Source organism: Sminthopsis crassicaudata, chromosome 5 (genome assembly GCF_048593235.1).
Source record: "Sminthopsis crassicaudata isolate SCR6 chromosome 5, ASM4859323v1, whole genome shotgun sequence".
Lineage (NCBI taxonomy): Eukaryota > Metazoa > Chordata > Mammalia > Dasyuromorphia > Dasyuridae > Sminthopsis > Sminthopsis crassicaudata.
The window spans coordinates 13,716,165-13,737,888 of NC_133621.1; the positions used below are offsets into that span (position 1 = coordinate 13,716,165).

Sequence of the window (21,724 nt, forward strand, 5' to 3'; positions counted from 1 at the left end):
GTCAGTCAGTCAGCCAGCCAGTCAATCAGTCAGTCAGTCAGTCAGCCAGCCAGTCAGTCAGTCAGCCAGTCAGTCAGCCAGCCAGTCAGTCAGTCAGCCAGCCAGTCAGTCAGTCAGTCAGTCAGTCAGCCAGTCAGTCAGCCAGCCAGCCAGTCAGTCAGTCAGCCAGCCAGCCAGCCAGCCAGCCAGTCAGTCAGTCAGCCAGTCAGTTAGTCAGTCAGCCAGTCAGTCAGTCAGTCAGCCAGCCAGTCAGTCAGTCAGTCAGTCAGTCAGTGTCAGTCAGCCAGTCAGCCAGTCAGTCAGTCAGTGTCAGTCAGCCAGTCAGTCAGCCAGTCAGTCAGCCAGTCAGTCAGTCAGTCAGTCAGTCAGCCAGCCAGTCAGCCAGTCAGTCAGCCAGCCAGCCAGCCAGTCAGCCAGCCAGTCAGTCAGTCAGTCAGTCAGCCAGCCAGTCAGTCAGTCAGTCAGTCAGCCAGCCAGCCAGTCAGTCAGTCAGCCAGTCAGTCAGCCAGCCAGCCAGTCAGTCAGTCAGTCAGTCAGCCAGCCAGTCAGCCAGCCAGTCAGTCAGTCAGCCAGTCAGCCAGCCAGCCAGTCAGTCAGTCAGTCAGCCAGTCAGCCAGTCAGTCAGTCAGTCAGCCAGTCAGCCAGCCAGTCAGTCAGTCAGTCAGTCAGCCAGCCAGCCAGTCAGTCAGTCAGTCAGTCAGTCAGCCAGTCAGCCAGCCAGTCAGTCAGTCAGTCAGTCAGCCAGCCAGCCAGTCAGTCAGTCAGTCAGTCAGCCAGCCAGCCAGCCAGCCAGTCAGCCAGTCAGTCAGTCAGTCAGTCAGTCAGCCAGTCAGTCAGCCAGCCAGTCAGTCAGTCAGCCAGTCAGTCAGTCAGTCAGCCAGTCAGCCAGTCAGTCAGTCAGTCAGTCAGTCAGCCAGTCAGCCAGTCAGTCAGTCAGTCAGTCAGTCAATAAGCATTTAGTAAGCACCTACTGTGTACCAGGGACTGTGCTAAGGTCAGGGGATGCAAAGAAAGGCAAAAGCAGGCCCTGCTCTCACGCGCTCAGTCCGAAGCAAGCGGGAGACGCGCAAATGGCTTTGTCAGGACAGGACATACGGGGGCAACGAGGCGACCCTCTCCCTGTATTAAAAGCACGCTGGCTCATTGATGAAACTCATCTCTGACTCTGCGGAATTATGTCTTCAGTTACTTTTTCACTCGTATCTGACTCCTTGTGACCCCCCCCCCCATTATCTTGGCAATGATGGTTTGTCATTTTCCTTCCCGGCTCATTTTACAAATAAGGAAACTGATGCAGTCACATAGCTAGCAGGTCCATTTATAGTTTAAAATTTACATTTGTACATTTTAAGTGAGACAAAATTTACACAAACTGTCTCATATCTTATATAAAATATAAACTATATGTACATATAAAATATAAATTTTGTATTAAATCGATTTAGGTATAACACAATTAATGTACGTAGGGGGGCTTGGGAGGGGCTTCGAACATGACCTCGCTGAGTCTGCTGTAGCCCACGAAGATCCAGGCTCGTCACTGCATCACAATACCCTCCTCTCTTCCGGGGACGAGCATCCGCACAGGTCTGAATGTTCCCATTTCACAGGGGCCAAAGATGAGGTTCGGAGAGGATGGGGCACACGGTCCCAGAGCTATGAAGAATAACCCGGAGGATCTGAAGCCAGATTCTCTTGACAGAAAAAGAACTAAGAGCACGAGGCGGAAGGGACTAGAGGCAGACCCTTGAATCCAAGTCCAGACTTTACCCACTCCCTCTTCCCTCATTATGAGTTTGTTTGAAGCCTTAGCTCCCCGGAGTATTCGCCTTTTAAAAGACTTCAGAAGAGGAAGGGAAAGGCTGACCAATGGTGGAGCCTTAGGACTGGGGATCGGGCGGAGGCAATCCTGGACTTCCTGTCCCTGTAGAAGAGACATGTTGGAGCAGAAAGGGCTCGCATCCCAAGGGAGGCCTAAGATGGGACAGCTGGGAAGGACCAGAGGCCCCACCAAACAAGGCAGGAGACGGGGCCTGAGGAACTGGACGAACGACTTCATGTGGGAAGGGGTCCCTCCGCTCCGGACGCACACCTTCGGTCCTGTCCCAGAAGAAGAGGAAGGGCTGGCCTTAGGCTCTGGGCCCTCAGAGGAGCACTGAAGGGAACACGGGCTTCCACGAAGCGTCCTGAGCCTGGAGCTGAGACCCTGCGAGGGGGGAGGACTGGAGATCCTACCTTAAGTTCAGGGAATAGTGAAGTTTGGAGGCTGACTTTTCCAGAAGTAAAGTTTGCCAAAGGAAGTAAAATGAAACAAATCCAGAAAGATGGAGAGCCCCAAGGGGGTCTGAGAGTGTTCTACAGATAGGAGGTGACTGATCACATTGGGGCTTTCAGAGGAGTATGTGGGAGGCGGGGGGAGATCCAGGAGGCCAGTGGGAAGCTGGCAGTGAGTAAGCGCTGGGGGAAAGGGCCAGAAAAGGAGAAAGGACAAGACTGCCCACAGATGGGCAGAGCAGCAGGGAGATCTCCCTTTCCTCTCTTGCATGTCTGCTGGAAGCTTTGTGGAAAGGACTCCTGGTAAAATGCAGGCGGCCAAGTGAACGGAGGTCTAAGCAGAGGAGGTCACTGTTGAGGGGGGGATGCCAGCTGGCCAGGGGGACGAGGGAGAGGCGAAGAGGTAACGTTAGTGGGCAGGCCTCCTAAGCAAGCAACCAATCCTGGGAAGGCAGACCAGGCCTTAAGTGGGTCAGTGAACCACAGGAGTCTCAGGCTGCCTGCAAGGGGGGGGGGGGGGGGGGGGCGGGCCTGGCTCAGCCTGTCCCACTATTACCTTCTTCATTGAGCCAACATTCCCAGAACTTCCTCATCCCAGAGGCTTTTGCTGCTAATCATCTTTCCTATAGCAGCTCTATGTAAAATGTTTTGTAAACCCTATCATGGGTCTAACAGCAGCTGTTTGGAACACATTTTAAAATGTCTGTAGACATTTTTTTTTTCCTCCTGTGTTAACTGACCCCTTTAGGAGTCTGGTCAAATCTATAGATTCCTTGGAATATTTTAAAATTTTTATCATTGAAGAAATGAAAAATTTTTAGACAGACACTAGGGAAAATAAAGATGTATTTTCCCCATCCAATTTCACAGACCTTGTACCACCTGTCCACCTGCCTCCTAAGAACCCCTGATGTTGAAAAGGTGGAAGGGACGGAGAACTTTGAGCTGCTGCTCGTGTTGAGAGTGTCGGCCTTATTGCTTAAGCTGTCACAGACAGAAATATATTAATAATTAAGCCCTAGGAAGACATTTTTCAATAGGCCATTCTGATTAGAACATCAACAAAGATTTCTTGATAAAATGGTTACCACAGAAGTAATCCAATCAAATCCTGCCAGCCTGAAACTATGTGTGCAGCTGGGCAGATGCAGTCTGGGATTAACTTGGTGGTAACCATTGCATTGAGAAATCTGTCACTCCAATGCCTCCCCTCCAATAATCATCTTTTATTTATCCTGCCTATAACTTGCTTTGAAATCTATCATCGGCAAATTATCTCTCCGTTAGATTGTTAACTCCTTAGAAGGTGCTTAATAAAGGTTTACTGATTATTATCACGGGGCAAAACTCAACTCTTTAATATTCACTCGAAAGTAGAGGCTCCTTCTTTGAAGTGAGGGACGTTACCACTTTAGAATGGCCTTCCAAGGGACCCCAGAACATGACCCCCAAAGAAAATTCATGTGTACCTCATTTCCTGATATTTCCTTTCTCTCTCATTTGATGCAGATGATCCCCAAATCTCTCTCACGATCACCAAGTCTTCTCTTGAAATCCAGCCCTGCATCTTCACCCTGCCTGCTGGACATCTTCACCTGAATGTCCCGTGGGTCCCTCAGACTCAGCCCGTCCAAAACTGAACTCATCCTCCCAACATCCAGCCCCCAACATCTTACCTCTGCTGAGGGCACCAACAACCTCAGCCATCTGTCCCCTCACCGTTCACATGACCAGAATCATCCTCAGGCCCGGAACCCTCAGGTGGGCTCCCTGCTTCTGGTTCCTGCCTTTGCCTCCCCCTCATTACTTATTCCTTACTCAAAAAGCTTCAGTGGCCTTCTCTGCCCCAAGGATGAAGTACAAACTTCTCAAAGTTGGCATCTAAAGCCCTAACCCACCAAATTCCATTTCACTTTTGCAGATTTCCACCCAAACCAGTATCCCTTAGAGACTGTGTTCCAGGCTGGAGCATACTTCCTCCTCAGCTTCCTAGAATCCTTGATTCCGGTTTTGCCTTCCCAGGAAATTTTTCCAAACTTAAAATGACTTTTAATTTAATTACCTGTGTATTTGCCATGGAGCCCGTTATCTGAAGGTCGAAGATTGTCTTACAGTTTTTGTAAATACTCCTAGCACTGGCATGTAAGGGTGTAATCAAAGTTGGCTTGAGCCTAGATGTAACTAGGAAAGAAATGAAAATCTAACTAGGGTAGATTAAGTGGAAAACCTGGGGACAGATTAAAAAACAAGTTCCAAATGAGAAGTGAAGGTCATTCTGAGCCTAGCAAAGAAGCTACAAAGTCAGGCTTTCTCCAGCCCAGTGTAGAAGTTGCTTTGACTCCAGACAAATGATCTGTTCTATAAAAAGAAATAGCCCAGAGTAAAGTTGGGCATTTTATCAGGCTGACATCACTTGATACTCTCCTTAAAAACTATCCAAATTCCCTCAGCTCTTGTCTTATGTTCAATGAGTAACCAGTAAACCTGTAACTTGATTACAAGGGCCCTATCAGAGGAAATTGTAGAGGAAAATGTGGCTCAGGGTCAGGAGCTTTCTCCATCTGGCTCTATGACCCCAGACTGATCAACTAAGCTCTCTGCCTCAGTTTCCCTATTTGTAAAATAGGGGAGAGGCCATCCTTCAGGATTGGGACTTTGTGACTCAAGACGTGATCACAAAAATCTCAGATTATCTTGTTTAATAAACAAGGTTCACTTAGTGCTATTCCAACTTAGCAGGCCCAAAGTTCCAGTTGGAGAATGCAGGTCATGTGTCCGCCCATACTCTCACTAGGGTGTGACTGGTTAAAGGGATTACCCCTGGGACCTTCCAGCTGGTCTCCCACACAAGCCCCTTCCACTCCACCCAGTCTGTAAGCAGGGGCCAAGGTGACTTTATACTAAAGCTCAGACGTGACCTCACTAACAAGGGCTCCTTGGCACCTGCAGGGTCATTCAAGCTTCTCACCCAGGCCTTCCTGTCTGCTGAGCAGGGCCATCACTGCTCCTCCCTCAACACTTAGCCTAAGCCCGGCCACAGCAGAAGTTACCCACACCCAGCGGCTAGGCCAAAACTCAGCCCAGCATCCAGGTAGCTTCAGCTCTAGGGCTAAGCTGGACAGTTAACAATCTGGAGATTTCAAAGATACTTAAGATTTAGTGGCAGCCTTTACAAATTGGTCCAAACCCACATCATCCTTACATATTCAAAAGTCCTGCCTACTCTACCCTTCACACCTCCAGTGTGAATTGGGCAATTCTCTTTCCATCCACTTTCCCTTTAAACACACATTAAATCCTGAGGCTCTCTTCCAGAACACCACCTGGTCTAATTCATTTCATCCTGGTCATGTGGTCTCCGAACTCCCAAGATTTTTTCCCAAAATGTGAGGCAACTTAATTTTCAGCACCAATCATGATCATATCAACCCAGAGATCACCAAGTTAAGGGCAGAAATTTCCCTTGGACTTAATGACGCTAAAAGGAAACTCAAGGGAGACGAAACTGAGAATTTCAACGTTTCTTCTCGATTACTGTTTCCTGCTGCCTGAAAGATAAACTTGCTCAAGCACAAGAGGCAACTAGCCCGCAGAAATGAACCAGGTCACTCTGAATGTGTTAAGTCTGTTAAAATGAAAAGAATGAACCAGCTGAGAGCATCCAGAACAAGTATATTCACAAGTGTTTAATTGCTGAATTAAGTCTTATGATCACATCATTTGCAGATGCACCAGCGGCACACCTTTACAGCTGAACCCGCCAATGAGTCAAGACTACCATTCCCATACTATAGAACATGTCTGCACACTTTAGGTAAATCCTAGGGGACAAGTGAGATTAAAAGAAGGTCCGTTCTCTAGCTGAACCCATCTGTGCTTCCTCAGTCCCAACGCAAAAATGGCTCACACCGAGATGTTCTGTACTCGGGTTAAAAAAAAGAAACACAAAACACTAAAATACCTTTCAACAATTTAAAGGCAGTAGTTAATTAAATCATTGTAACCAGGCTGTTTGTGGATGGAAAATACAGCCACTGAAGCTGGAAATGCCTTTTGGCCCGGAGGGGGTGGGGAGCACTTTCCCCAAGGCTGAGCCGCCCCCCCCAGGCCTCATGGAGCACAGCTTTCCCTGTGGTTAGAAGCCAGATTTGGTCAAACTTTCACAGACAAAGGCGAAGCACACTGCCCTGGATGAAGCTGCTCAATCAAATCTTTTAAAAGAACAGATAGTGTGATAGGTTGGTTGTGGCTGTAATTATGACCACCCCTTTATTAGGACTGAACAAAATTTTAAAACAGCCATTCATGATCAAAATTCTCCAGTAGATGAAACCAATTTAAATAGGGTTGTTACGGGGCGTGTAAAAAACGAGAAACATCGGGGAGACATCTCCTTCTGTAATAAATAAGGCAGCAGACAACTTGTTACTCATTGGTGGCCTTCTTGAGGTAGGCTATCAAGTCTTCCCTTTCTCCCTTCTTCTTAATGCCCGCGAAGATCATCTTCGTGCCCGGGATGTACTTCTTGGGGTTTTCCAGGTACTCCATCAAGGTATCTTCTCCCCAGGTGATGCCTGCAAGGGGGCCCGAAGGCTGTTAGTGGGCCGTGCCCTCTGGCCTCTGCCCCCTCCCCCCTCGGGACCCAGCCCCCTCACCTTTGTTCTTGTTGGCATCTGTGTAGCTGAAGCCGGCCGCCTGGCCGGTCTTGCGCCCGAAGAGCCCGTGCAGGTTGGGGCCGGTCTTGTGCTTGCCCCCCTTCTCCACCGTGTGGCACTGGGCGCACTTCTGCACGAAGATCTTCTTGCCCTTCTCCACGTCCCCCATGGCAAAATCTACAACAAACGCTTCCGTGAGGTTAAGGGTCACGAGGGCTTGCGGACCACATCCTTTCTAGCTGCCCGGGGCCTAAGGTCACACAGGGGTCAGGGCCGCCATCCGAAAGCCCGGCCTGTTACCGCGGGGTACAGCAGAGGGAGTGCACTGTGCCCCAGGTTCCAGGCCGAGTCCGAGGGGTCCCAAGGCCACCCCCACTACCCGCAGAAGCAGCCAGGCCGGGGAAGAGGGGAAGCCCTGAGCCTCCTCACCGCGGCTCCGGGACTCGGTTTCTCCTTCTGCACAACCCGCCTCAGGGGTCCCACAGAACTAGTCCTTTACGGAACGGGGCCGGGGTCACTTCCGGGCAATGGCCGTGACCTTGGGTGAACCCTGCGCGGGCCTCGAGCCTCAGTTTCTCCCTCCGAGGCCAGGAAGAGAAGGCTGCCCCTCCCGACCTCCGCAGCAGGGAGGCCGAGTCGGGCTCACTCTGGGGAGGGGTAAACTGAGCCCCAAAGTCACCCGGCGCCCTCCAACTCTCCGAAGGTCACCGGCACGTCGGTGGCGCAACCCCTTCCCGCGCGGCCCCGGGTCCAGGGCGTACAGCCAGGCCCGGCCTTTTCCCCGCCGTCCCGGGCCCTGCCCGCGCGCACGCCCGCCCGCCCGCCCGCCTCCGGGCTCCGCCCCCGCGCTCGGCTCACCGGCTCGATCCGCAAAAATACGCGCTCGCTCCCTTTCTCTCTTCCGCCGGTCAGACCCGCGTTTCCTCTGCCCAAGGACACGCCGTACCCGCTACTATGTAACCGGCATCGGTGCAACCGAACCCGCTGATCCTGCCCTCTCGATGACGTCACGGAGAGTCGGCCAATCCGCGACTCCGACGGGCCCGGCGCGTGACCCGGCTGCGGCGCGGCCCCACTAGCAGGGTAGGCTGTGCCCACCTCCGCGATTTCCCTTATCCGGTAGTGACGTCATGACGTACGACCGGACATCTTGCGACTGTCCCGAGGGCTCGGACAAGCCTAGGGCGGGCTTTGCGCACGCGCATTCTCCACCCGCTGAAGCCTGGGCTGAAGCTCTGCTTCTCTTTGCTTCTGAGCAGGGCGGAAAAGCCGGGCTCGTGGGCTGCGCATGCGCCTTAGCTAAGAGGCCAAGCGCAGGCGTGTAAAGGGGTGCACGATCCGTGTGAAATTAGAACCCAGGTCCCCTTTCTCCGTGTCCCGGAGCTTTGCGCGGGAGGTTCGGACACTCCAGGTTCAAAGCCGCCCGTGTCACTCGTGGGCGCTGCCCTTCCACCCTCTGAGGGGCCCGGAATGTTCTCCAGAGAGTTAATAATTATTAGTTACCAATAACGATTATTATTAACCCAAACCTCCAGAGTGGCCTCTCCCTTCTCCCCCAATTCCGGGGGGCTCTCCCCTCCCCCCAAGGTTGGAGCGCCCTTGGGGCCCCGCCCCGTCACCCCTTCCCCCTCCGAGAGGGCGGGGCCAGGAGCTCCCCAAGTCCCCTGCACTGGGGGGAGGGGTCCCTTTCTTTTTCCGTGTATCCAACTCCAGCCCGGCAGAGCTAGGCTCCCCGTACACAGCAGGTGCAAAATAAATGTTTATCCGTTGTATGTTTCATACTTAATAACTATGAATAACAATCCTTAATAAGTGCAACAATTATAAGGCAAAGATTGCCTCATTTGAGCCTTATCACACCAAAAAACAGGAGCGGCCATAGTCCTCACACTAGGCGGAATGTGAAGATGCCCATTGTACAGATGCGGAAATAGAGGGGCAAGGAGGGAAGCTGGGCTGGCCTCCAGCACAGCGCCACCTCGCGGCTTACGCCGGGAGTCGGGAATACAGGTTCAAATCCCCTTGGTTAGTTTCAGCGCAGATTCCCTTTCTTTGGGGAGATTATTGGGTGTGTGTCTAAAGGCAGCCCTTTCCCCAACCCCAGCGGAAGTCAGCCCTGTAGTCCCCGACTACGACGGAAATTTGTCAACTCGACAAAACCCGGCGTGGTTCCGCAGAACGAGACACCGGCTCCCGGAGGAGGGCGCGGGAGGGCCCGACCGGCGCCCCGAGGGTGACGTCAGTGCGGCGCCCGGGAGGCCGGGACCAAAACCGCGGGTGTCCGGTGGCTGGGCCTCTGCCCCGGGCTCATCTGCCCACTCACTGGCCTCGGGGCCCTCCTTCCCAGGGGAGAGCCCGGCGGGGGCCGCATTCAGTCACGGGACCCTCCCGGGCTCCTGTAAGAAGCTTGGCGGGCAGCGCTGAGGAGGGGTCTAGACCCGGACTGAGGAGGCTTCGGGAAGAAAGGCCCCGCGGCAGGGGGAGTTGGGGGGTCCGGAGTCTGCCCCGGACAGAAAGCCCTGGAAGAGCAGTGAGGGGCAGGGAGCCTGAAAGGCAGCCCCGGGCTCCGGCCGCCCGGGGGCTTGTCCCTCTTTGAAGAGGCCCTGGATGTCAGGGAGGCTCCCCTCCCCCCAGCACCTGGGGTCAGTGACCAGAAACAGCTCAGGAGAGGCCCAGGATGCACCGGGAGTCCCGGGCCTCTCGGAGTTAAGGTCGGACCGGCCCACGGGGGGAAGGCCTGGAGGGGACCGAGCCCGAGAATGTCCGGCCCTTGGAATGAGGAAGCGAAAGAGGGAATGGGGGGGGGGGGCAGAATGTTTACACTGGGTCTGTGGGGATCACCACAAACAATGGGGTTTGGCCGGGGACCCATCGGGCACTGAGAATGAGACTGGTTTGGGTTTAAGGTGTGGTCCTCCAGAAAAAAAGAAATCTAGCCAATAAACAGGAAGGAGGGAGGGAGGGAGGGGGGAGGGAGAGAGGGAAGAAGGAAAGAAGGAAGGGAAAGAAGAAGGAAGGAGGGAGGAGTAAAAAAAGGGAAGGAAACAGAAGGAGGGAAGGAAGGAATCTTTCAACTGAGCAATTCCAGACCCACTTTACCCCCCCCCCCCGTTGTTGGAGGGGGCCCGTGAGGGCTTTAGTGCCGGGGGCTTCCTGCATCTGAAGGGATTCTAACCTCTCCTAGCACTAGCAGGTAAACGCCCCAGTTCCTGTACCCAGGAGAATAGCTGGTGTTGTCTCATGTCATTTTACATTTGTACAGTTGTAGATAAATGTTACCTATAATATTGTCATCTCGGAGTAATCATTTCCCTCGTGCCCAGGTCTCTGTGACCTCATTTGGGGTGTTCTTGGCAAAGCCACTGGAGTGGCCATTTCCTTCTCTAAGCTCATTTTACAGGTGAGGAAACTGAGGCAAACTGAGATAAGTGATTTGCCCAGAGTCAAATCACTTCTTATTCTTATCGCTAATAAGTATCTGAGGCTGGAGTTGAACTCGGGTCTTCTGAACTCCAGTCTGGCGCTCTGTCCACAATGCAGGGCACATACGCGCTTAAATGTTTTCTGAGTTGAAATGGCTCGTGTTATACAGTGTCACATCATATTGTATCCTCTGTCTTAGCGCCCCCCCTCCCATCACGTGTCTCATATCCCATCATTTCATTACCTCATGTCTCATCTCACCTGGTGACAGCCTCCAGCAGTAAACCTGTCCAAAAGCTCAGCCTGAGGCAGGGCCCCCAGCTCGGCAGGACTCTCTTAGGACTCGTCTCCTGTCACAGCTTTCAGGATCTCGGGTTCTTCTCTCTGATTCAAGGAGATACCTGAGAAAGTGGATCTGGCATTAATGAATTCAAACTCTAGACCACGGTCAACCCTGATTCCCCTCTTCTAACCTTCTGTCTGTATTCTTATTCATCACCTGAAGCAGTGCGTTGTTGAACCTCTTTGGAAGCAAGGTTTTTGTATTTCCTCTCTTCTGCTTCTAGATTGTACATTTTCCTCGTTTTAGGGGCCAGGCTCCCCTCAGACTGATCAGGTACAGGGCTTGATCCAGAGCTAGAAGGTGGGGTAGGCATGGAGGAGGGACCCTCTGTGTTATTACACAACATTTCATTTACATTTTTCTAGATTTCTATATATTCCCTGTGCTTTTTGCATTAACTTAGCTTGATTTGTTTACGGATTCCCTGTTGTGGACATTCAGATTGCTTCCAGTGATTTTAATTGCTGCTGTAAACATTTGTTTGCCCTTTTATCTTTAGTTTCCTCCATATCCCATAGTGTCTTCCCATTGTTTACAAACATGATCAGGACCAGCTTATCCTGAAAAACCTTTCTCTCCTCCCCTCTCCTCTTCCCTGTTTTGCGGCCAAACTCCTAGAAAGAATTCTCTCACCCCAGCTTCTCCTTCCTCACTCGCCTTTCAGTCTCTTCCAGTCCCATGATTGTAGAAACTGCTCTGTCCAAGGTTCCCAGCATCCTCTCTGATGTCTTGACCCTTAGGCAGCTCAGCACACTGTTGACCATCCATATTTTCTGGACTCCTTTTTCTTCATTGGCTCCCTGCTGCTCCTCTCTGCCTCTGCTGGACCACCTCCCCCTAATGCCAGTGTCCCCGGGCTGTCCTGTGCGACCTTCAGCTCTCTCTCTTTGGTGTTCTCCTTTACTCCTGTGAATTCAAATAGACTCCTAGGGCTATGTATGCAGCCTAGATCTCTCTGGCACAGTGCCTAGAGTGCCAGGCCTGAAGTTGGGAAGACTTCAATTAATGAATTCAAATCTGATCTCAGACACTGAATACCTGGGTGACTCTGGGCACTTAAGCCTGGGTGCCTCAGTTTCCTCATCTGTAAAATGAGCTGGTAAAGGAAGTGGCCAACTATTCCAGTATCTCTGCCAAGAAAATCCCAGATAAGGTCACCAAGAATCAGACATGATAAAATATCTGAACAACAAATCTTTCCTCCAAACACTGCTTCCACATCTACTATCTGATGGACAGCTCCAGCATATTCCAAACACATCTCAAATATCACATGTCCACAATAGAACTCATTGCCTTCTCTCCCTCCCACAAATTTGTTGCCCTTCCCAAATTTCCTCTCTCCCTCTCTCCCTCTCTCTTTCTCTCTTTCTCTCTTTCTTAACTGAGGCAATTGGGGGTAAGTGACTTGCCCAGGGTCTGTGTTAAGTGTTAACTCTAGGAAGTGTTAAGTATCTGAGGTCGGATTTGAACTCAGGTCCTCCTGACTTCAGGGCTGGTGCTCTATCCACTGCGCCACCTAGTGGCCCCAATTTCCTTCTTTCTGACTGTCTCCTCTAGTCACTTCCCAAGTCTTGTCAATTTTCTCTCCAGTAAATCTTTAGATCTGTCCCTACCCCTCCGCCCTCACATCTACCTGTTCTCACCTCTGCATTGAGATGAAGTTGGGACCTTGCTCCCATATTCTTTTCCCCAGGACAAATTGTGGCCCATTTGTGATTCACTATCGGCAGCTCCCGATGTCTCTCTGACTCCAAGCCCAACAGTCTCTGGGTTACAGCAGAACTTTCCCTTTGAGTACATCCATCAGTTGGATGTGGCTGGCATTTTATTTGGATAAAATGGAGCTGAAGGTGACCTCAGAGGTTGCATCCAATAACTTCATTTTACTGATGAAGAAACAGGCCCACAGCCCACACAGGAAATAAATGGCAGGATCTGATCCTGTTTCCTCTCATTCTAACTGTTATGATCCAAAGCTAGAATCCATGCTAGTTCCTATGGATCCCTTTTGGTTTCACGGTTTAAAGATGATACCAAGATGCCGGGATGGATGGGAGAACATTTCATTAGGCGAGCTAAATGGCTTACATTTTCATTTCATGATTTGCTTTTTGGGTTTTTAATAGCCACTTTAATGTTAATTAGACAGCAATAACTATTGAGCACCCCAGTTTTGTCATACAAGGATATCATTTAATTGTTATATGACACTGCTGCATGCTTTAAACAAGACATTTTGAGTGTTTCTTGAGTATTTTGTTGATTTACATGCTCAGAACATCCATATTTGGAACTGAGAAGCATTTTTTGAATCAATTAAAGAATTTTTCCTTTGAGGCAAAATGCTCTAAGAAGAGATACTTGTTCAGCTATTTTTAAAAATAATCTAATTAACATTGCCTACACATTAAAAGGTAGGAGGAATTAACAGTACAATACAGCAAGGCTTACGTTACTTTTTTGTTCTTCTTTCTAAAAGACCCAAACCTTTTACTCTGCAGAACACAGATTTGCTTTGAATAAATATTCTTCCATATCAGAGACAGTATAAAAAGAAAAATGTTAGCCAGGCTCATCAAAAATCATGAAAAGGGCCCACCTTGATATATGTGACAAATACATTTGTTTTTATACGCAGTGATTCCATCCTATCATTCAGTAGGTGCCAGCTATGGGAAAGACACTTCCCAGTACTAGGTCCTGGAGGGTCATGATACAGGACCTGTTTACAAAGGGCTTACAATCTAAGCAGGGGAGAGGGAGAGTGTAGGGAGGACAGAGATAGAAATCTTTGCTAAAAGGAAGATACAGTTGTGTATAAGAGAGGGGGTCTTGAAAAAGGCAATTGAAAAACTAAGAATGAAACTAAGATCCCCTTCATGTGAGTGGAATCAGAGAAGAAGGGGGAATATATGGGCCTTGAAGAAAGGCAGAACATCAAGAGATGAAAATGGGAATGAAAGAGAAAGAAGAGAGAGAAAAAAAGAGAGAAACCGAGACAGAAAATGGTCTGTTGTGTACTTTAGCAGACTATGACAATAATCTAGATATAACTTTCATGTGACTTTAATAGGATGTGACAAGTAGAATGAGAGGATTTGGAAGCTGAAAGGATATAGGCAGTGAGGAAAAGAAATGACTCTCTAAAGCATTTCACAAACCTTAAAGTACAATATAAATGTTAGTTTGCATCTTCCTCCTCCTCCTCCTCCTCCTCCGACAAATGGTAGGATCCTAGGTCTCTAGCTAGAATTACTACCTGGGTCCATCTACTACTCTTTTTTTTTTTTTTTTTTTTTTTTTTTTTTTTTTGCTGAAGCAATTGGGGTTAAGTGACTTGCCCAAGGTGACATAGATAAGAAGTATTAAGTGTCTGAGATCACATTTGAACTCAGGTCCTCCTGACTTCAGGGCTGGTGTTCTATGCACTGCACCCGCTACCTGCCCCTGCTTTTTCTATTTATTTTGCCTTCCTGACATATTCTACTTTTCAACCAGTTCCAAATAGTTTTGGTGGTTACACCGTTTTATAATATAACTGGAAGGGCTGAAGTGTTATTCCCTTATTATTTTGTTTTTCATGATTTCCCTTGAGATTCCGGTAGAACTTTGGTTCCTCTGAATTAATTTTGTTCTCATAAGCTCGATAAAGCATCCTCTTGGTAGTTTGACTGATATAGTATTAAAGCCGGAAACTAATTTAGCTGATGTCAGTTTTATTATGTTGGAGTGTGAAAGTAATTGATTTTTGATGGAAGAACAAAAACATTATGAAGTTAAAGATATACGCGTCTCCTCCCTCTCTTCATGTCTGTACTGCTTTATAGAGGGAAGAGGGTTAACTTGAGAAATGACTGCTAAAACCATTTGTTTTACAGGATTGATTTAATAAAGGATCTGCTATAATTAGATCAATAAAGGACTCTTTACTTGACTATCTTCTGTAATATATTGAAATAGTATTCTTCTATGAAATCCTTTTTTGTATAAAGATGGGGATCATTGAGTGAGTGGTAGGATATCCCACACCAGTACTTTAATTACTATTATTAGTACTTTATTTATATAATAATAATATACTACTAATAAGTACTAATGAAGTGATAATGTGTTGCAATCAAGTAGTCATCAACTTTTGGGTGAGGATGAAAAAATTCTTGGTAGCTATAGTAATGTAGAGGGAAGTGTTCAAGTTGGCTAAGAGGTGACCATTTACAAAATAGCAAAATACTTGGGAACTAGAAAAAATTGAGTAATAAGACATAGTGTTCTAGTTAACCTCCTAAGGTAGCATTCATTGTTTTGCTTGTAGCAGAATCCTAAGCCTTGGACTTAGTATCATTTTCACTTTCCTTCCTCTTGAACAGAAAAGCACCTCAAAAACTTTAGAAGTCTGGAGGACTTCCCAGCTCCCTATGACTGTTCGTAGATGAACTAAAGGCAGTGTCTGCAACAAGTCATTGATTCTGAGGGATGTGACTCTTTTCAATAATGAGATGATTCAGGCCAGTACCAATCGATGGAGAGAGCCATCTGCACCCAGAGAAAGGACTGTGGAGGCTGAGTGTGGATCACAACATACTATTTTCACTTCGTTGTTGTTTGCTTGCTTTTTGTTTCCTTATTTTTTTTTTTCCTTTTTGATCTGATTTTTCTTGTGTACCATAATTATGGAAATAGGTATAGAAGAATTGCACATGAACCTTCTTTGTGGTGGCCAGAAACTGGAAACTCAGTGGATGCCCATCAATTGGAGAATGGTTGAATAAATTGTGGCATATGAATATTATGGAATATTATTGTTCTGTAAGAAATGACCAGCAGGATGATTTCAGAGAGGCCTGATCTTATACTGAGTGAAATGAGCAGGACCAGGAGATCATTATACACTTCAACAACAATACTATATGATGATCAGTTCTGATGGACAGGGGCCTCTTCAACAATGAGATGAGCCAAATCAGTTCCAATAGAGCAGTAATGAACTGAACTGGCTATACCTTGCAAAAGAACTCTGGGAGATGACCATGAACCACTACATAGAATTCCCAATCCCTCTAATTTTGTCCACCTGCTTTTTTGCCTTCACAGGCTAATGGTACACTATTTCAAAATCCAATTCTTTTTGTACAGCAATATAACTGTATGGACATGTATACATATATTGTATTTAACTTATACTTTAACATATTTAACATGTATTGGTCAACCGGCCATCTGGGAGAAGGGGTGGGGAAAAGGAAGGGAAAAATTGGAATGAAAAGTTTTGCAATTGTCAATGCTGAAAAATTACCCATCTTGTAAATAAAAAACTATAATAAAAAAAAAGAATTGCACATGTTTAACATATATTGGATTACTTATTATCTAGGAAGGAGACTAGGGGAAGGGAGGAAGAAAATAATTTCAAAACACAAGGTTTTGTAAGGGTGAATGGTGAAAACTATGCATATGTTTTAAAATAAAAAGCTTAAAAAAATCACTGATGGATTACATGCAAATTCAAAGGCTCTCCAAAGAGTCCAACAGAAAAGCCATATCATATTTAAGGAGAACATCTTGTCCAGAAAAATGGTTCCCAATAGCTGTGAATTACTCTTTTGTCACATGTGTCCTCTAAGCTTGAACCATGTGTCCATGGACAGTACCTTGTTTGGAAGTGTGTATCCCAGACTTTGGGACTTTAGGAAATGTTTTGTTTTGTTTTGTTTTGAGCTTTGCCTTCTTACTAAATACCATTTTCTAAAAGCTAATCTAGTCTGGCTGACATAGTTTCTTTGTAATGAATTTTTGCCTTTTGAATGATTAAGTACCAATATCTGTTACTCAATCCTTTTAAAGATATTGATATTGAACTGATATGAGCAGGGAGGATTTTGTTTGCCCAAAATGGTCCTACTTTTTTTCTTTTACAAAGCAGTTCTAGACTGATTACCTTATTGTGATTCCTCCAGACAACTCTGGAGCCTGCAGGGCCATAGAAAAAGGGCCTACCTGCTGGCCTGAAATCCCTGAGCAATAAACCCTTAGTGCTTAATCCCTTTTTGGGAGAACTCACAAGGCTTTGAGAGGTTTTCTGAGTACTCTAAGTTAATCTGCTTATCCTAGTGAGGGGTGATAAGAAACTCCAATATAAATTGCCCTTAAAGTAGTAAGGGTGGATTTAGGGGATAGATTTGGTTGAAGGACCCAAAATAAATTTGCCTGTCTAAGAGGGTTGCTTATGATATATAGGGACCCTTTGCTAAATTTTGATGTGCTTTGCATAAAAGGACACTTTAAAATGTTGTCCAGAACCAATTGGATGGCAATTGTGTGAATAATAATAATGATAATAACCTTTATATAGCCATTATACCATGTGCCAGCCATTATGATGAGAATTTTACAAATGTGATCTTTGATCTTCAGACAATCCATTTTAAAGATAAGGAGACTGAGTCATCACAGAAGTTTTCACTTTGGATGGTTTTATTTTTCACCTAAAGTGTAAGTTGACCCCAGATCCCTAATTGTTGTCAAGGGAGCTCTACATGTTCTGGTATCTCTGTAAGGACTAAATTTCCCTCCTGTGCTGGGAACAGTCATTTCCTTTGACTTTTTAAAGTAGGTCACTGACACTTTTTACTAGGCAGTAGATGGTTCAGGGATTAGTACTGATTCTGAAGTCAGGGAAACCTGCCATATCCAGCCTTTGACACTCAAAGCAATCTTATTTAGAACGGGACAATAAAAGGTCCCCGAGGGCAGAGCCTGTCTTGTTTTTGTATGATATTTAAATTATAAATGAATGAAAAAGCATTTATTAAGCCTGTAAGCTGTAGCATGCACACTTTCAGCAGACAGGCTAAACCAGGTTGAGGGTGACCGAAGGGTATCCGTCCCTACGGTGATTTCGGGGTGTTCCCTGGTGGAATGGACCGAGGGGAACAATCTGTTCCAATGGCCATGAAGGCGGGTGAAACAGATGTTGTGGAAGAGACATGGGACGCCGAGAGCTTGGCTGATGTTGTCGAAGACACCGAGGTCATCCGCTACATCTTCCCCAGGCTTCTCGACTCTGTCCCACCATCGGACAATGGCGGCTTCAGAAGAGAGCGAGAGGCTGAGACTTTGTGCAAGTCTGCTCCGCTTAAATCCAATTTATGCACGAGTCAAAACACACGCTGAGCTCTGGTCAGTCACAGTCGGACAGGGTAACTCAGCTCTAGCTCGGAGATGTCAGATGGTCCTCTCTGGGTCCAGGGACCCCAACCAACCAACCGCGCGAAGTGCAGAGCGAAGCACCGGCAGTACAAGGAGAAGAGCTTAAAACGGGTGCCCTTCGTTCAATCCGTTCTGCTCTGAGCCTTAGGGTTTCTTCATCTCCAAAGCGAGATTGGTAATAATTGATATACACTCTCCTCCCACGTCTGTCAGGAGGTTCAGATGAGCCCATCTGCAAACCTTAGAGTCTGACAAATGACGGTTGTCATTGCTATTAACCAGGATATTGAGACGTCACATAGAAGGCAACGTACAGCCACAGAGAGGATTGTTATATTTTTTTAATGTTCTTGCCAGATGCTAGTTTTCCATTGGATGAAGAAATATATCAATTAAAGAAATAATAGGAATTATAGTTATAGAAATTGTGTTTCATTCCTAAGTGTTTGTTGTCCCGGAGGTCTTTCTGGTCTTCCACGATGGATTTCTGAAGACGTTTGTGGGCATCTGTCTTGGAGAAGGCGTTCTGGAGCTCCAGCAGGGAGGTCTGTGGCTGGAGCACTTCCGCTTTGGGGGGCTGCTTCAGGAAGGGTTCTTTTTCTTCCTGAATGCCCTTGTCAGCCATCTGTGGAGACTTCTGGGGCTCTTTGAGGTGACTGGGGGGAAAGGGAGGTTTTGGTTCCACTCGCTCTGGCAGAATACTGGGCTTACTAAGGCTGATGGGGTTTTGCCACACAACGTACTGGTTCAGCCGGCTGGGTTTCATGTTGTCATAGTAGAATGTCTCCTCGGGCTTGATGCACACTTGGGGGGTGGGCCTGAAGCATAGCTGCCTCCAGTACAAAGCATCATTCTTGTAAGTGTCTGTGATTTTGGGATAGAAGCCTTGTTCAAAGACGTCTTTTGTCTCATAGCAAATGGGGAAAGCATACGGAGCTGGTAGCATCTCCTCTCTAGTTTCAGAAATGTGGTCCTTGGGGGGCACAGGTCCTGTTGGAGGGCTCCCCTTAGCGTGCATCATCTCAGCATGGCCGGGCTCAGTATGGACCGGAAACTTCTCTTCCATAACGGTGGAATCCTGGAGTCCGCGGCCTTCCAAAGGTTTGGTAGGAGTAAACTCCCGGGGACCGCTTTCTTTCTGTGGTTAAGGAGACGACAAAGAAGGGAAGAGATTGGTATCACAAGTCATGGGCACTCCATTGCTATTGCTCAGATTTACAAATTGTTTGGGCTTCTAGTTTCAAGAGCTTGATTAAACTTCTTAAAAAGGACCTTTAAATGCCTAAATGGGCTCTCTTATCAGTTGTGGGATTTTCCTGGTATCTTCAACCATAAGGGATTGTTTTGATTAATCACCAGGTGTTTCTTCAGAACCTACAATGTTCTAAGCCCTGTGCTAAATGGTGGGTAGGGAACCAAAAAGTCTCATGCCCTCAAAGAACTCTCCTATTAGGATGACAAAAGAAGGTCAATGAATCAGTATGTCTAGAAGGATTTCTTAAGGATTTTGAAACCAGATTTCTGTTGTCTTCCCTTGTTGAATATAAGTTACTTAGTATTTTATGTCCCCAGTTCCATGGCACATAGTAGGTGCTTATTAATAGTTGGTGATTGGGTAGACATTCATTTATTAGGTATGGGTGGACAACATGTAGAGAAAAAGACAAAAATCCAGATATTTGACTTATTTAGGTCAATGAGTCCAATTTCATTTCCAAACACAAAAAAGCCCCGGACTTAAGATTTAGGAAACCCGGGTTCAAAACCCAGCACTGCCTCTTTGCTAATGGTACCACTATGGGCACTTTGCCTTTCTTCTCCCCTAGTTTTCCTACATTTCAAGGGGTGGTTGTGAGGAAGGTTCCTACTTGCATATGAATAATCTTTATTATTGGTGGATTTTTAAGGTGGAAGGGAACACCAGGAGATGGTGGCTCTCCTTTGAGAGACCAAGAGGTCAAATAGCTTCTCTGGGGTCACAACCATCACAAGGGGTGAAAGCCAGGATTCAAACTCAGGTCTTTTAATGCTAAACCTAGCATCTATTCCACCATATAACAACAGTCTTTGCTTTAACAATATCCCTTTAAATGAAGAGGAATTATTTTGGTCTTTTCTTTTTCTAAACTTTAGTATTTTATATATATATATATATATATATATATATATATATATATATATATATATATATATATATATATATATATATATATATATATATAATTAAAACTTTATTTGCAAAGATATGCATGGGTAATTTTTCCAATATTGACTCTTACATAATCTTTTGTTCCAAATTTTCCCCATCTTCCCCCCACCCCCTCCCCTAGCAGGTAGTCCAATATATGTTAAATATGTTGAAATACATGTTAAATCCAACATATGTATACATATTTATGCAGTTATCTTGTTGCACAAGAAAAAGCAGATCAAGAAGGAAGAAAAAGAAAAACTGAGAAAGAAAACAAAATGCAAGCAAACAACAGAAAGTGAATATTCTATGTTATGATCCACACTCACTTCCCATGGTGTAGATGGCTCTCTTAGTCACTGCACAAGTGGAATTGTAAACCTTAGTATTTAAATGAGCTTTTAAAAATAGTCTAATTGGAGCAACCTGTCTAGGTGTTCCAGAGGAAATCCAGTAATCCTCAAGGCTCAACAGGCTTAACTATCTCCCATCCTTCTCCTGCTCATCCCTCAATAAATGTAATACCCAAGATTATGAGAAATAAAGCTGTAGAACTTTTTCCCTCTTAGGAATAAACACTAATTTAATGTTAACTCATCTCTGCAATTATTTTATACATGATTCTTTATGTAAAATGTGTATAACTTTCTTTCTTGAAGAAAATAAGACTACTTCACTCCTGGATGACTACAAGGCTCTGTGGAGTAGGATGAGGGGATGGTAGTTGGAGAGACGGAGGGAGAAGCTGTGGTGCAAGCCTTTAATGTCAATCTGACCCAGAAAAAAGGTGAAACAATCCATTTGGCCTTCAGATTTCACTGGATGAAATCACCTGGATTGGTCATTAGAAAGCTCAATCAATGATTTATAAAATGGTTGCTATTTGCTGGCCAGTCACTGGGCTGCTGCTAACACTCACAAGACCATATGCTTCTGAATTACACTGAAGAAGACTAGGGAAGGGGAAGAGTAGTCAACATCAGCTCAGATTTTATGAATCATGAAAGTCTCCTTTGACAATTGCTTAGTCTTTATGTTGTAATGGATGAAAATTTAAACCATTATTGCTTTCATTTTTCCATGGATTCATAATACAGAAACTTGGTTTCTCACTGCATTCGACTTTCATGAAAACATTAACTTTCCTTAGAATCTTCCATAGGTACTCAGAGGGCCCAATTTGGGATCCCCAATTTTTATTTAAATCATTGGTGAAAACATAAGCCATGGAGGGCTATATTGTTGAGTTTTACTTCACCAAAAATTCAATTAGACATCAGGTAACTGATACCTTTGTATTAGTCTTTGCTCATTTTTTCTTAGTATTTTTTATGTCATCAATCAAATATTTATTGAGGTCTGCTCCATGCTGTAATACAGCCAGCTCTCATTTGTTAGGGCTAATGGGAGGAAGACATGCTCTGGTTTATCCAGGAGTAAGATAATGTAACAAGTTATGCAAATATGCACCAATTCAAAGGATTTGTGAACATTTTCTTTAAAATTAAATGTCCCATGCCCCATATAAATTAATGACTATTAATAGCTTCAACAGAGCTCCAATGTAGTAGAACTGACCTACAATATTACTGAGAAAAGAACTGGTTTTTCCCCGACCCCATACTGTCA

At 46.2% G+C, this 21,724-nt stretch overlaps 2 protein-coding genes across 3 annotated transcripts in view; both read right to left on the reverse strand.

Moving 5' to 3' along the window:
• Positions 1-5,945: 5,945 nt before the first annotated feature.
• On the reverse strand, positions 5,946-7,964 carry CYCS (cytochrome c, somatic). 2 transcript variants are annotated; one of them, XM_074267204.1, is made up of 3 exons: positions 7,788-7,964; positions 6,930-7,106; positions 5,946-6,848 (listed from the first exon to the last, which is right to left on the reverse strand). In XM_074267204.1, exons 2-3 carry the CDS (start codon positions 7,096-7,098, stop codon positions 6,700-6,702), a joined length of 318 nt encoding a protein of 105 aa, XP_074123305.1. In that variant the 5' UTR covers positions 7,099-7,106; positions 7,788-7,964; the 3' UTR covers positions 5,946-6,699. The 2 variants fall into 2 exon arrangements, with proteins under 2 accessions (XP_074123305.1, XP_074123306.1); XM_074267205.1 differs by lacking the exon at positions 7,788-7,964 and adding an exon at positions 7,359-7,760.
• Positions 7,965-17,149: 9,185 nt separating this feature from the next.
• Positions 17,150-21,724, reverse strand: part of SPMIP4 (sperm microtubule inner protein 4) — a 50,193-nt gene continuing 45,618 nt past the window's right edge. The window contains exon 10 of the mRNA XM_074267206.1: positions 17,150-19,042. Coding sequence (XP_074123307.1) covers positions 18,293-19,042 — 750 coding nt within the window. The 3' untranslated portion in view covers positions 17,150-18,292. The remainder of the gene's footprint in view (positions 19,043-21,724) is intronic.